General features: G+C 36.3%; 1 protein-coding gene across 1 annotated transcript; it reads left to right on the top strand.

Moving 5' to 3' along the window:
• Positions 1 to 824: 824 nt before the first annotated feature.
• Positions 825 to 10,438, top strand: LOC117323528 (mitochondrial amidoxime-reducing component 1-like). The gene is made up of 7 exons (XM_033878801.1): positions 825 to 1,161; positions 3,756 to 3,935; positions 4,435 to 4,609; positions 5,494 to 5,634; positions 6,015 to 6,076; positions 8,963 to 9,037; positions 9,537 to 10,438. The coding sequence occupies exons 1-7, from the start codon at positions 932 to 934 to the stop codon at positions 9,652 to 9,654; spliced, it is 981 nt and encodes a 326-aa protein (XP_033734692.1). The 5' UTR covers positions 825 to 931; the 3' UTR covers positions 9,655 to 10,438.
• The last annotated feature ends 3,821 nt before the right edge of the window (positions 10,439 to 14,259 follow it).

Here is a 14,259-nt window from a genome sequence, read left to right as displayed (position 1 = left end):
TATCACAAAACATTATTTGTCAGTATAACGTGACCGGGTGGGGTGTCCTACTGGCTGTCTTTGGCAGTATGCTTCAGTGAGATAGCACTATACATCGGCACTTTACTTAACATGAATAAACGACAGCTTCCCAAAACACGCATACGCACTCACCACACGCATGCATATCGCACGCATAGGAGACCGTCCTTAAATGACCTTACCCGTTGATAGGTGATAGGACGTCAAACAAATCAAACCTATCAAATCCTGTCAACCTGAGACACCGCCATGCACGATTTTACTGAACAAAATTTGCGAAATAATATAAGAATAATTCCATTACATCTGATGCTTTCAGTTTATAACATATTAACACTGAAATGTAAAAAAAAAATCCATATAACATACACAGCATGGAGAGTTTTAAAATTAATATTATCTGCAATAACTTTTCGACCAATTTTTGTTTTGCAAAGGATTTGACTAAAAAAAACTAAATCACTTAATAGATAAAAAAAATATCGCATACACACGTTCGTTAAAACTGCAATTATCATCTATGACAAAAATACTTTTAGTCAGAAAAAGATGGCTGTGTCATTGAAACGTCGTGTTAATTTTTATATAATGTGCTAATAACATTGTCTAAAAGACTATTCTTTTATATTTTAAAGTAAGATTTGCGTTAAATTCACCGACCAGGCTTCCTGTTTTGGGTCGTATACATTTTACACACACGTGTAGCTATCTATTTGCTAATGTCCATAAAACGTTTTACTAAATGTGCACTGATCATGATTCGCCGGAACTTTTATCTGTCCTACATTTTCATGTAACACCGCTTGTTTACAAACAGGGGTGAAAAGGTATACATAACGGTAACGTTCAGTGTGTTTACAGGTATCCGGGGAGACGGTTTTCCACTGCTAAATATAGACCATCTCATAATATGTCGGATAATCCGAATGGCGTGGCTTTAGCGGCGACACTGGCTGGTGTTGCTATTTTTAAATACACGTGCTTCGCTTGGATGTCCAACAAGTATAGAACCAGGCCATACGAAAAGGTTGGAACGATATCGGAGCTGTACGTGTTCCCGACCAAATCGCTCGGGGGGCTCCGAGTCGACTCGGCTGAATGCACACCCACCGGCTTAACATACCAAGGTGTAACTGACAGGTGAGATATAGGTATTTAGTTGTTTAACTCAAGATATAGTAATATGTTATATATGTATATCAGATCAGTGGGTTTGTACTAATCTATCTATATATATATATATTTACTTATCTCAATTCTAATGTTTTATCATTGACCCTTACAAACCTCTATGATCATTATTTATATAGAATATATTGTATTTAGTTATACCAGAGAAGATTACAAGTGATAACGTCTCTACAGTTATATATATATATATACAATGTACAAAATGTATATAATTTAGCAACACAAATGACGAAGTATATAAACGTGATATCCTTACAGATCAGCTTATCTAAAAGTTTCACCTCTGCATGAATTAATTCTATCTCGTCAATTCATATCCATCGTTAGTGATCATGACAGGCCTATAATATCTAATAAATGACATTGACCTTGACCCACATTTAAGGTCAATATGTCGGATGTTAAAATACAGTGTATATTCGGGCGACTGTTTCAAAAACCCAATGAGTTCTAGATGAGATCTTTATATAAACCAATTTGTTTAATTACTATTGAAAATTTAAAATGCATGTAAGCGGAGCGAATATCCGAAATTGTTGTTTGATTTTAGTAAATGGAAGGGGCTTCTACACTAAACCACCAATATAATTGCCACATACTTCTATCACTAATATGCTGGTTGTAGTTGGCGTCGGGCTAGGCGTGAATTAGGGATATAGAAGATCTTAATTTGCATTTTGTTCCATTTAATCAAAAATGTTTTTTGCTTCGGCGGTGACTACATGTAACAACTATGCTAAGTGACTTCTTACAGACCACATGTAACACCTATGCTATCGTGACCTCTTTTTAGCAAGGTACCTGTACGTCGATTTGACATACTTCGAGCTATAGTAGATATTATACGGTCCATATGTTATATATTACTACAGGTTTCGACAAGTCCGTGTATTTCTTAAACCAATTAAATACCTATGTTACTCAATAAAATGATTAAAGAAAACAACAACGTAACACCTACATTGTAGATGTAGTGTTTGATTACATAAAAACTCTGAAGACATTTGTAGCCGATGACTTCCTCGCTGAGCAACATATAAGGGTGATATAATCTAAAGCTATCCCGCTAATACTAATAGCAAATCCAGTGATACTTTAGAAGCATGTAGACCACTACATGATCAATTATTGTTTATATCATGGCTAACCATGGGTTTTGCTGTTAATATTTAATCTGTTATGTTGTCCGTTGATTTCGGCAAAAACGTGCATAAAATGCAAGTTTCAGGAGAACACTGTAAGCTCGTGGATCAGTATATTGCACAAAATAACCATGCCGTTAAGCTTACAAGTGTCCATAGCAGTTAGTGCGAGCATTTGTTTGATTCAAACATTGCTTCTGTTTTGACCTTGATATGTATATGTCAACAGCATGACCCGTGATTGGCCATGATACATACCAACAATTGACCAAGTTACTTGTGTTAAATTGCACCACAATTGTGATTATAGGATTGTGAAATATCACTGGTATGCTACAGGTATTTATATGAGATATCGGCTTCCTGAACAAACCGCCATCGTTTGAGATCAAACGACACACCAAGAATCTTCATCTGTCGTGCATGTCGCAGCCCGCCTACAGATACGAAATTCCACACTATTTCTTTTCTTTAGTTGTCAAACCAATAATTCACTGAAATCCTACAACTGTCATTCATATGAGATTAATTCAAATACGTCTTAAAAGCTCATTCTAAAAAATAAAGTAAAATTTCAATAACACCAGACTTTTCATAAAAATGATAAAAATCGAATCTAAATATCACTGCGTATACGTGTAAACAAGTCCACAACAGTTCAGATTTTATCTTAAGCAGATAGAGTTTTCAATACTAAATGTCGTTCGATTGAAGTTTAGGCAACCGCGTCTTCTAAACAGATATTTTATATCTCAACATATCCTGTAACTGGCTTGTGACAGCGGTATGTAGTATAAAACATTTATTATATGTAGGATAATGCAATTCACCTTGGAGTACAAATTACATGTTTGACGCATTATTTTTATATTCGTGAAATATCATTCAGCTTACCTTTAACGAATTTACGAACGTATTCAGTTCGTTCACACAATCGTAATGCAAATATTGCAGGTAAGTCGGAATAGTTTTGTTTTCGGAGGTGGGTCATGACACCAGCTGAGGGCATTTAAGGCAATAGAACTTGAAGCTAGATCATGCAATAAAGGAATAGAGTAGGTCTGATTTGGTATATATCTAACGTCCCCTTTTAGAACTTGCTATGACACAAAATGAGCTAAAATTGCATAATCCCCAATAACTACCGTTAATAAGTTTTTAAGGAAGAAAGAATAAAGAAATAACTTTCCATATTGTCAAACGTATGTCCATAGAAGAGCTTCATCGGATCATAATGTCAGTTTTGTCAATATTTGCAGTAGAGCGTGAGATAGCTACATAACTATTTGTGGTGCACGACTGAACGGGACCGACCAATCTTTGACCAGGTTGATATACTATCATGTTTGCTTGGATGTCTTTATATCCTACAACATGTTTAACTTTTTTTTCTGTTTCCAGACACTGGGCCGTAGCAGCCAGCAATGGCGTTTACGTCACGCAGCGACAGATTCCGAAGATGGCGCTCATTTCTACCAGTTTACAAGGAGACGTCATGCTCCTGGACGCCCCAGGGATGCCCACTCTCAATATCCCTATTAACCCCAAACAGGGACCCAAGACGTGGGTCTCGAAAATCAAGTACGCACTCATTCAGTTTGGTTAAATGTTATCAGAGATATTCTTTGAACACGCCAAAGCCAAAGAACTGTATTTTTTACACCATACGGATATGGAAGGGTTGACTTGTGCATGTCCCTTGCAATTGATTACACGTTGTAAAATTAATATCAATACTCATTACTCAAATGTTTAAAAAAAGTTTGTGATTGGGAATTAATTTATGTAAATGGACACGACACTTCTTGTGACATTTGCATGGTTTTTGAAGACCAGATTTCTTGCCTCGTAGCACAGGTACCGGTCACGAATTATTTCCCTATGGTTGGCTGCTAAATCACACATGGTAAAGAAGGAATACAAATTGCGACCTGTCCCTGTTTCCAATACAGAGACCACGAGGAAGTATTATACATAGGTAAATTCGTTAAGGTACCAAGGTTTCAAGAAAAATATATATAAATTTCAGATTATAAACATTTTCTTCGATCAATACGAATATAATTTATGTTTGGTACAGAATTAAGGAGGAATGGTCAACCTCTTTGGACCTAGGTGACGAAGCGGCCACCTGGATGGACAAGTTTCTTGGCAAGACTGGTCTTCGTGTCCACTTCTCGTCACCGGAAATGGGCAAGCGTGACGCGTCCAACGTCACCAAACTATGGGAACACAATGCCAAAAAGGGAGATACGGTAACGTCCACTACACATGATTGTTCAGATAACGACAAATATAAGTGATATCATAATTAACTCAATCTCTCTTGGCTTTCCTTGACATATAGGAGGCTTTTTGGCAAGAAATCTACAAGAGAATACTTCATATTTCTAAACCTTTCAGTTTCCGGAGCCATATTAGAGAGATGATAATGCTTTCTTTGGGAAATTTAAAGAGGCTTACCCGCAGACGGACCGGTAAACGGCACATCTCCGATCACTAAATAAACTTCAGTACACGTTTCTATGTGACAAAATTAGAGGCTTTCCGACTTTATTTCTTGAAAACAATTACAGAATATGTATTTAAAAGACGTTTTAAAACTCAACCTGAGAGGGAAATGTATGGAATATAACGGCAAATCTTCTTTGTAAATCGCCGCTGCCTTTGAAGTTATCACTGTGCGGCACTGTGCACGTGCTTGTTTCTTTGATGTGTCAATCAAATTAGACTCCACTTTATAGCGGGGACTTATTGCGGGTTGCGATTAAATAAATAATATTTAAACAATGAGGTTTTAATATCACTTTTCAGCGTTTTATAAGGAAAATGAAATGAAAAACTCAACAATTCCAACAATCTGTCATGTGTAAAAAAATCTTTTTCTATTAGCCAATTTTTCTGATCTCTCTGCGGGCAAGCCTCTTTAAGTTAAGAGGTATTGATGAAAATGGCCCATAGAAAGAGTTTATGTTTTTACTAATGTACTTGTTTGTTTGCTTTACATCGCCTGAACTAAACTATGTTACAAAAGTGTTCAAATTCAAAACGAACGTTGTATGTAGTAAACCTGTATGTAAACTCATGTCTTTAAGATATTATTATTGCAATACTTATAATAATATTCTTTACGATATAGCTGGCATTCTCGGACTATTGTGGCTACATGTTGATGTCGTCAGCCAGCCTTGACGAGCTAAACAAACGGTTGGCCGAGCCCGTAACTATGCTGAACTTCCGGGCCAACATCGTTGTCGACGGAAGTCCGGCATTTGATGAGGTAATGTTCACATAATTAATATATTATTATTATGGTCATATCACGGTGAGATCTAGCGAAATCAATTGACCAATATGATTTTCTTATGAGGGACCAGGGGACGGGATGAGAGGGGGATTACATCGGATTTTGATTTGTTTATATATTTTTTAAATAAAAATGTCCTTCCACAGTATTTAAAGTATCTTAGTTCCTTCGAACTTTATAGCAATGGTAAACACGTGAAATGATCGGTAAATATAGCGCCACGTCAACATCACAATTTAATTCACTGCAATAGCAGGGTCATTTGGGGACGGTTAGTTAAATACTGAACACAATTCAGGGCTGAGTTATTTATATTATTTAGTTTACTTCATTTGTCATCATTATTTTTTCAGGACGATTGGGATGAAGTTAAGATCAGAAATGCCACATTTAGAAACATTGACGCATGTACAAGGTATGGTATCACGAACAATAAAACTGGACATATTGTGTTGTGGTTTGTTCTGGTTGATAAAGAAATTTTCTACTAATTTTCATTACATTTAAAGATAGACCAAAACATCAATACAATGTCATAGCATAACATTAGCACTATACATTCAGGTCACAGAACATCAAAGTGAACATCAATGTGGTAAGGTCACACAGAGGTCACAGTAAAACATCAACACTATAAGGTCACACAGGGGTCACAGTAGAACATCAACACTTTAAGGTCACACAGGGGTCACAGAAGAACATCAACACTATATGGTCACACAGGGGTCACAGTAGAACACCAACACTATAAGGTCACACAAGTTTCACAGTAGAACATCAGCACTATACGTGCATATAAGGTCACGCAGGGGTCGTATTAGCGTAAGGTCAAACAGGGGTCACAGTAGAACACTAACACTATAAGGTCACACAAGTTTCACAGTAGAACATCAAAACTATACGTGTATTATGTCACGCAGGAGTCGTAGCAGAATAACGGCACTTTATATACATGAAAGGCTACACAGAGGTCACAGTAGAACATATGTACTTTATATAAGGTCACAGTAGAACATCAGTACTTTATATAAGGTCACGGTAGAACATGAGTACTTTATATGAGGTCACGGTAGAACATCAGTACTTTATATAAGGTCACGGTAGAACATCAGTACTTTATATAAGGTCACGGTAGAACATCAGTACTTTATATAAGGTCACGGTAGAACATCAGTACTTTATATGAGGTCACGGTAGATCATTGGTACTTTATATAAGGTCACGGTAGAATATCAGTACTTTATATAAGGTCATAGTAGAACATCAGTACTTTATATAAGGTCATAGTAGAACATCAGTACTTTATATAAGGTCACAGTAGAACATGAGTACTTTATATAAGGTCACAGTAGAACATGAGTACTTTATATAAGGTCACAGTAGAACATCAGTACTTTATATAAGGTCACAGTAGAACATCAGTACTTTATATAAGGTCACGGTAGAACATCAGTACTTTATATAAGGTCACGGTAGAACATCAGTACTTTATATAAGGTCACGGTAGAACATCAGTACTTTATACAAGGTCACGGTAGAACATGAGTACTTTATATAAGGTCAGGGTAGAACATGAGTACTTTATATAAGGTCAGGGTAGAACATGAGTACTTTATATGAGGTCACGGTAGAACATTGGTACTTTATATCAGGTCATAGTAGAACATCAGTACTTTATATAAGGTCATAGTAGAACATCAGTACTTTATATAAGGTCACAGTAGAACATCAGTACTTTATATAAGGTCACAGTAGAACATCAGTACTTTATATAATGTCACGGTAGAACATCAGTACTTTATATAAGGTCACGGTAGAACATCAGTACTTTATATAAGGTCACGGTAGAACATCAGTACTTTATACAAGGTCACGGTAGAACATCAGTACTTTATACAAGGTCACGGTAGAACATCAGTACTTTATACAAGGTCACGGTAGAACATCAGTACTTTATACAAGGTCACGGTAGAACATCAGTACTTTATACAAGGTCACGGTAGAACATGAGTACTTTATATGAGGTCACGGTAGAACATCAATACTTTATATAAGGTCACGGTAGAACATCAGTACTTTATATCAGGTCACAGTAGAACATCAGTACTTTATATGAGGTCACGGTAGAACATGAGTACTTTATATAAGGTCACGGTAGAACATCAGTACTTTATATCAGGTCACAGTAGAACATCAGTACTTTATATAAGGTCACAGTAGAACATCAGTACTTTACTTAGATAAGGTCACAGTAGAACATCAATACTTTATATAAGGTCACAGTAGAACATCAGTACTTTATATAAGGTCACGGTAGAACATCAATACTTTATATAAGGTCACAGTAGAACATCAGTACTTTATACAAGGTCACGGTAGAACATCAGTACTTTATACAAGGTCACGGTAGAACATCAATACTTTATATAAGGTCACGGTAGAACATCAGTACTTTATATAAGGTCACAGTAGAACATCAATACTTTATATAAGGTCACAGTAGAACATCAGTACTTTATATAAGGTCACGGTAGAACATCAATACTTTATATAAGGTCACAGTAGAACATCAGTACTTTATACAAGGTCACGGTAGAACATGAGTACTTTATACAAGGTCACGGTAGAACATCAATACTTTATACAAGGTCACGGTAGAACATGAGTACTTTATATAAGGTCACGGTAGAACATGAGTACTTTATATGAGGTCACGGTAGAACATCAGTACTTTATATAAGGTCACAGTAGAACATCAGTACTTTATATAAGGTCATAGTAGAACATCCATAGTGTCGGAATATATATTACTGAGGAAATTAGAACAAGGTCATTCAGGGTCAAATATGAAATAGTTTGGATTGTTGCACACTAGTTAAATTATGATCTTGTAAAAACCTCTTGATTTTTCACCTCCGTGTTAATAGATGTCTTTGTGATGTTTAGTTTAAATTGTATTTTATTCGTGATTCGATACAACATGTAGTACAGCAACATAAATGAAAATGATCGGATTCAGAAACAGTACAGTGTACTTATATTAATCTGTCTCCATAAGTTGTAACATATTGGCAAAATGACGGTACTGACAAAGTGGACTACATTATTTAATACAGGTAGTGAGGGGGTGCGGGGAGGGGAGGAAAGCGTGTGGGGTTGAGAAGAGGAAACTGTTACATGGATTTACCGATAGGATTAATTTGTTAATATATATATATGTATATAAATATATTTGCACATGTATTAACCGAAATAATTGTATTTGTGATGTTTGTTGTCTACCTGTATTGTCTACATACAGGTGTATCCTGGTGACAGTTGATCCATTCAAGGGAGTGAAGAGTAAAGATGAGGAGCCGCTGACCACACTGAAAAAGTATGTTTTCACCTTGTTTGTTTTCTTTTTTAACAAAGTTATTTGATCTTATGGTCATACACGTGTGTGACATGAGGATATCATTACATCAGTCTAGATTATCCTACCATGTAATGCATGTTTTATCAGTGCTTGGTTGCTTCTATGTCCTTAACTTAACTTTCATGGTTTTGTTTTTGCATTGGACAGCATTATTAGATTCGATTGGAAGGTCTTAGTTAAGGAATTTCCATAATTTTTCTAATGCTTTCCCATGGATAATATGGTAAGGAAATTCCTTAAACCTTGGCGATTATGAAACTAATGGGGACAAGCTTTTTAGAGTAAGGGATGTCATTCAGAATTCTGAGTAAAGAGTTCAAAACAAACAATCAAATGTTTCTGTTTCCTTGTAACAGAATTGTCTAAATATTTGTTTTCACGTGTTCCTTAAACCAATATATATAGAACAGTTGACTGGTACCATTACATTATGATGTTCTCTCCAATGTATCTACAGATTCCGTCTCAAACCACCGTATGGACCCAAACCATGTCTCGGAATCCATCTTGCCTTGGACGATAAGGACACGATAAACGTAGGCGATGTTATATACGCGAAGAGGAAGCGGAACTAGTCAGTAACCGGAAACGGAAATGATGATTGGCTGATTTGAGAGAAATTTATTTAATAAGTTCGATACAGTCAGTGCTATTTGTTCATATTGAGTGTTTGTATAATACAGTTTAACTGATAGTAATTATTAGTGATCGTTTTGTTCTTATTATATTTTTTTAAAAGGTAATTCTGGAGGCACTTTTTGAATGGCAGTTTATTTCCATATACAATCATTATATAAATGTATATACATATTTTTACATCTGTCTTATGATTATATGTATACACAAATCTGTATTTTGATATATAAAGTAGTAATCAATAAAAGATCTTTAATATAATACTTATCATTACATGTGATGTGGCTGAATGTGATACAATTTACATATTGTATTATCTATATGCTCATGTAATAAAAGATATACAACATATGGAATTATATCTATATATATCACGTGATATAACGAAATGTGAAACAGAATTGACATTATTGTAATAATCTGTGATGATGTAAAAACAGATATACATCATACATAATGTGATGTTACCAAACGTAATTCATAATTTACATATCCACGCTGATGTAATAAAGGATCTACATTATACATCACATTAAATTAATGTAATTTATGCCGATCTGTTTTTTTGATCACATACAGCTGTGCTAACTAAATGATCTGCCATATGAAGATATTATTGTACAAATATAAGTAAGATATTTTGATAGTGAAAACTTTTTATTAATTTCACAAATATATCTTTATTAATTCAAGGAATAAAATTTTCAAAATATATTGCTATGATTTTGATTGTGGTGTTTTTATTTTATATGGAGATAATACCAACAGGAACAGAATTATGTGTCTATGCAGCAGATGCTAGGGGGTGGGGGTAGAATTTGATGTGCCATAGGGGTGTTGGTTCGTTGAGGAATTCGGCAATTTGATAGTAATAATACCGAGACGGATTGATATAAGTACATTGTACTTATTTATCCGACTATTTACATTGATGTTGTTGTATTCCTGTTGTTTGTATTAATTTATCAATAAAGTACAGATTAAATTAGTTTTAAAATGAAGTCTAAAAACTAATAAATCCACATTCCGAAATTAATCGATCCCTAACCAATGCAACACCATGTAGAACCGAAATAAAAAGAAAATAGATAAAGTATAGTTAATATAGTAAATAGATTTGCTGGATATACACAATTCCCCAAGGATCCACACTCTGGTATGAACAACTTTAGGTATGCTGGTCAATTAAACCTTCAGATTAAGGCACCATGAAGTATATATCTATATTTTCCAGTAGTACCGAACTTAAGTTTTAACATGATCGCTGACGTAACATATTGACGATTGAGTAAATGCATGTAAAGGCATTCTATTGGTCATATTGGACTATTCATCAATCTCTGCCCGTCGATACCAGTGTTTAAATCCTCTATAATAGACACGGATAACCATTTATCGAAACAGCCCGTCTCAGTATTATACAGCCCTTTAACTGTAGGGACGTTTGAACATATTTTAATTCACTGAGACGGATGAGGCATAAAAAAACATAATGTGTATCAATTAACATGCCAGAAAAAATAGGTTTGGTAGGAAGGGAAATATTTTATTTTTTCAAATTCTTTTTACTAAGGTTATAGACAAGGAATCTTGACTTTAATGGTCCCTCCTTGAAAATGACAAAAAAAAAATGTTAAGGGAAGGTACACGAATACATGGTCGGTAGTGTTAGCGGAAACACAGAAATAGTTTAAGGCCTGATCCGTACATATATACATCATACACGGACCTTCAGTTTGGAATGTACCAACTCTTACACACTTGACCCGGAATATATTGAACTTTTTAAAAATATGTACAATCAATTAACACACAAAAAATGAGAATGAGAATTTTATTGATTGGCGAGTCGCATAATCCAACATATCTATATAGACATATCAATAATGCATCATATTGCCACACAGCAATGTATTCATACATATAGTTTTGGACTTTTACTTTTTCTTAAAATATTGAGTGATAGAAGTCTGTCTCGGATTCTCCAGTGTAGATATTGAATCCAGGGTATGAAACACATTCCATAAAGCGTCGAGATGGTCTCCTAACTCAGAGTGGTTTTCAAAAAATCTAATGCATCTAATGGCACAATGTTTCGCCTCTTGTACAGACACAAAGTTCGACGTATTAACCGGAAATGACGTTCCTTTCAGGTCATGATTTTCAAGAAAATTACCCCCAAATGACCGTCCACTGGCCATGGGTGTTTCTGGATGTTCCCCATTTTGAGGTGTACGGAAGGACAACACTGGGAGAGGGAAACCACTATTGATTGTTTCATGTCCGTCGGCAGAGACAGCAAAGTGAATTTGGTATTTCTGGTTCCCAATGATTATCACCTTGACCTTCCGGATCAACTTCCATGTTTCCTAAACGTCCAGTGTCATTACAGTCCTCACAGTCACCATTGTCACTACACACCTCTTGTTTGATGACCACGCTGTCTGGTTGTGGGGAATTTGGGTTCGAATCCGACATTTCGGATGTTACTGCCGCCTTTGTGTTCCGGAAATCTCCCAAGAAAGACCACGAATGTGTAACGGAGGGAAAGGACTCGTCGACAACAGATTGTTCGTGAACAGAATCAGCCATGTTGTGTCCACTGCGGAGTCCGGTCAGTTCATTCCCATCCAGTAAGCTCAGGTCCATACTACTTCCCGTTTCGAACTCCATCATGGAAAGTCGGCGGCCTATTTCTTTGCCATCTTTGGTATTTAATCCTTGTCGTTTCTTAAATTTTATCAACCAGCCTTTCGAATAGGAAAACGACTGGTCAATATTAAGAATCGACCCTATCTTTTTGGCATTGTCCAGAATAAACTTATCAGTGAACACAAGCTTTGGATGACATCTCCGCAGATTGGCTAACCATTTCACAAGTTCGGTTTCTAGTTTACGATGACGCCCACCTCTACTTCTGAGCAAGTCCTCTTGGTCTGGAGTGATATTCAGCCACTTTTCTTTTTGTCGAATAATATCACTCAAAGTTGAACGTCCGATTTTTAAGTTCCATTTCCCTGAGCAGTGTTTAGCTAACTCGTCGTATGTAATTTTGGGATGGTACTGTTTGTATACACATATTTCACGTTTGTGCTTGGCTGTGATCTCCACTCTATTACGTTTTGTTACAGGTTTTGTGACACTGGTATTCAGAGATTCTAAAGTCCCCATTCGCACATCGTTTTTAACTTTATTCATAGCGGAAGTCAATTTCTTACGAAGCTCACGCTCGACGCTTACCACAGGTGGTTTCCTGTCGTTATCGCCAGTGGTCGCTGTATCTGTGTTATTTTCGACAGTGGCCGATGTAAACGATTCTGTTATGCTGTTGGTTAATAGTGCCGGCGATGGTGCTTTGTCGTCACTATCAGAAGTGACCGATTCACTTGTATGGTCGGACAGTGCGTTGGAATGGCCGACATTGTCATCTGAACTGTTAGTCTTTTCAATATCAGCCATATTCGTTTGACCGGTAACGAATTAACCTTGAAGTCTTCTGATAATTACTTGCCTTTAAGTGTTTTCAAAATGACAAATAGTTCAATGAATACGTACCATAATGCTGAAGCATATACACTATGATTCACGTTTGCGTGGATACTCAATAACCGGTCAAACGTCCAGGACTTTGTCTGATTTTGTACACATAGTTCGTACACTTGTGTTTCTCTTCCGGTTTATGATCCATTAGCGCATGCGTTCTGTAGCATTATCGGAAACGTCGGATTATAGTAAACGTGCTATTTATAGCGCCACTACAATAACCACGTTGATAACATAACGAGCAGACGACAACACATTATACACAAGGTTTACACCACGGCGAATACCCTTCGCTACTCACTATACTTTTTGCATGCATTAAACCATCATGATAATGGCATTGAAAGAAAGAATGAATCAACGAATGAATGAATGAATGAATGAATGGACACATGTGCAGAACACAATTTTGTGGACAAAGGGGGAAAAAAGCAACCCGTGTTAAAAAAACAGCTATTAGTATGCAAGTCCGCTTTAATTTGTATCCTATCCTACTATATCCACACATCACAGCACACTGTCGTTTCACAACAGTGAATCGTAATATACACACTCGTCGTAGCTGTGCACGCTTACTCTACCATTTAATTCACACACATATATACGCATGCGCTATATCAGCACACGCTGTTAAACTGCCGGGAGTCATTGTGAAGCTGGTCATGTAGAATTACTGTTATTATGTGTATAACTTAAGATTATCCGTAAGTTACAACATTTATTTGTGTCAGTGACTCTGAAAATCGAGGTACGTATTTGCTCGATCGATCGAACGGTATGGCGAGTCTCGGAGAAGAAATGTGTTCAGTGGAAGAGCAAACTAGGTCACATTCCGATATAAGGACAATGGCGGACGAGGCTTACAGTGTTCAGTGCAACGGCGCAGTTCTGCCGAATACGCCTGGAGTACCCACAGAGAAAATTAAGCGAACTCGAGTCGGTCTTACTGCGAGACATAAACGGGAGATTTGTTTGTATAAACAATTTAACCCGAAAGCAAC

Source organism: Pecten maximus, chromosome 3 (assembly GCF_902652985.1).
Source record: "Pecten maximus chromosome 3, xPecMax1.1, whole genome shotgun sequence".
Classification (NCBI taxonomy): domain Eukaryota; kingdom Metazoa; phylum Mollusca; class Bivalvia; order Pectinida; family Pectinidae; genus Pecten; species Pecten maximus.
The sequence above is the reverse complement of the archived record's forward strand: the minus strand, read 5'-3'. Positions and strand labels throughout refer to the sequence as shown.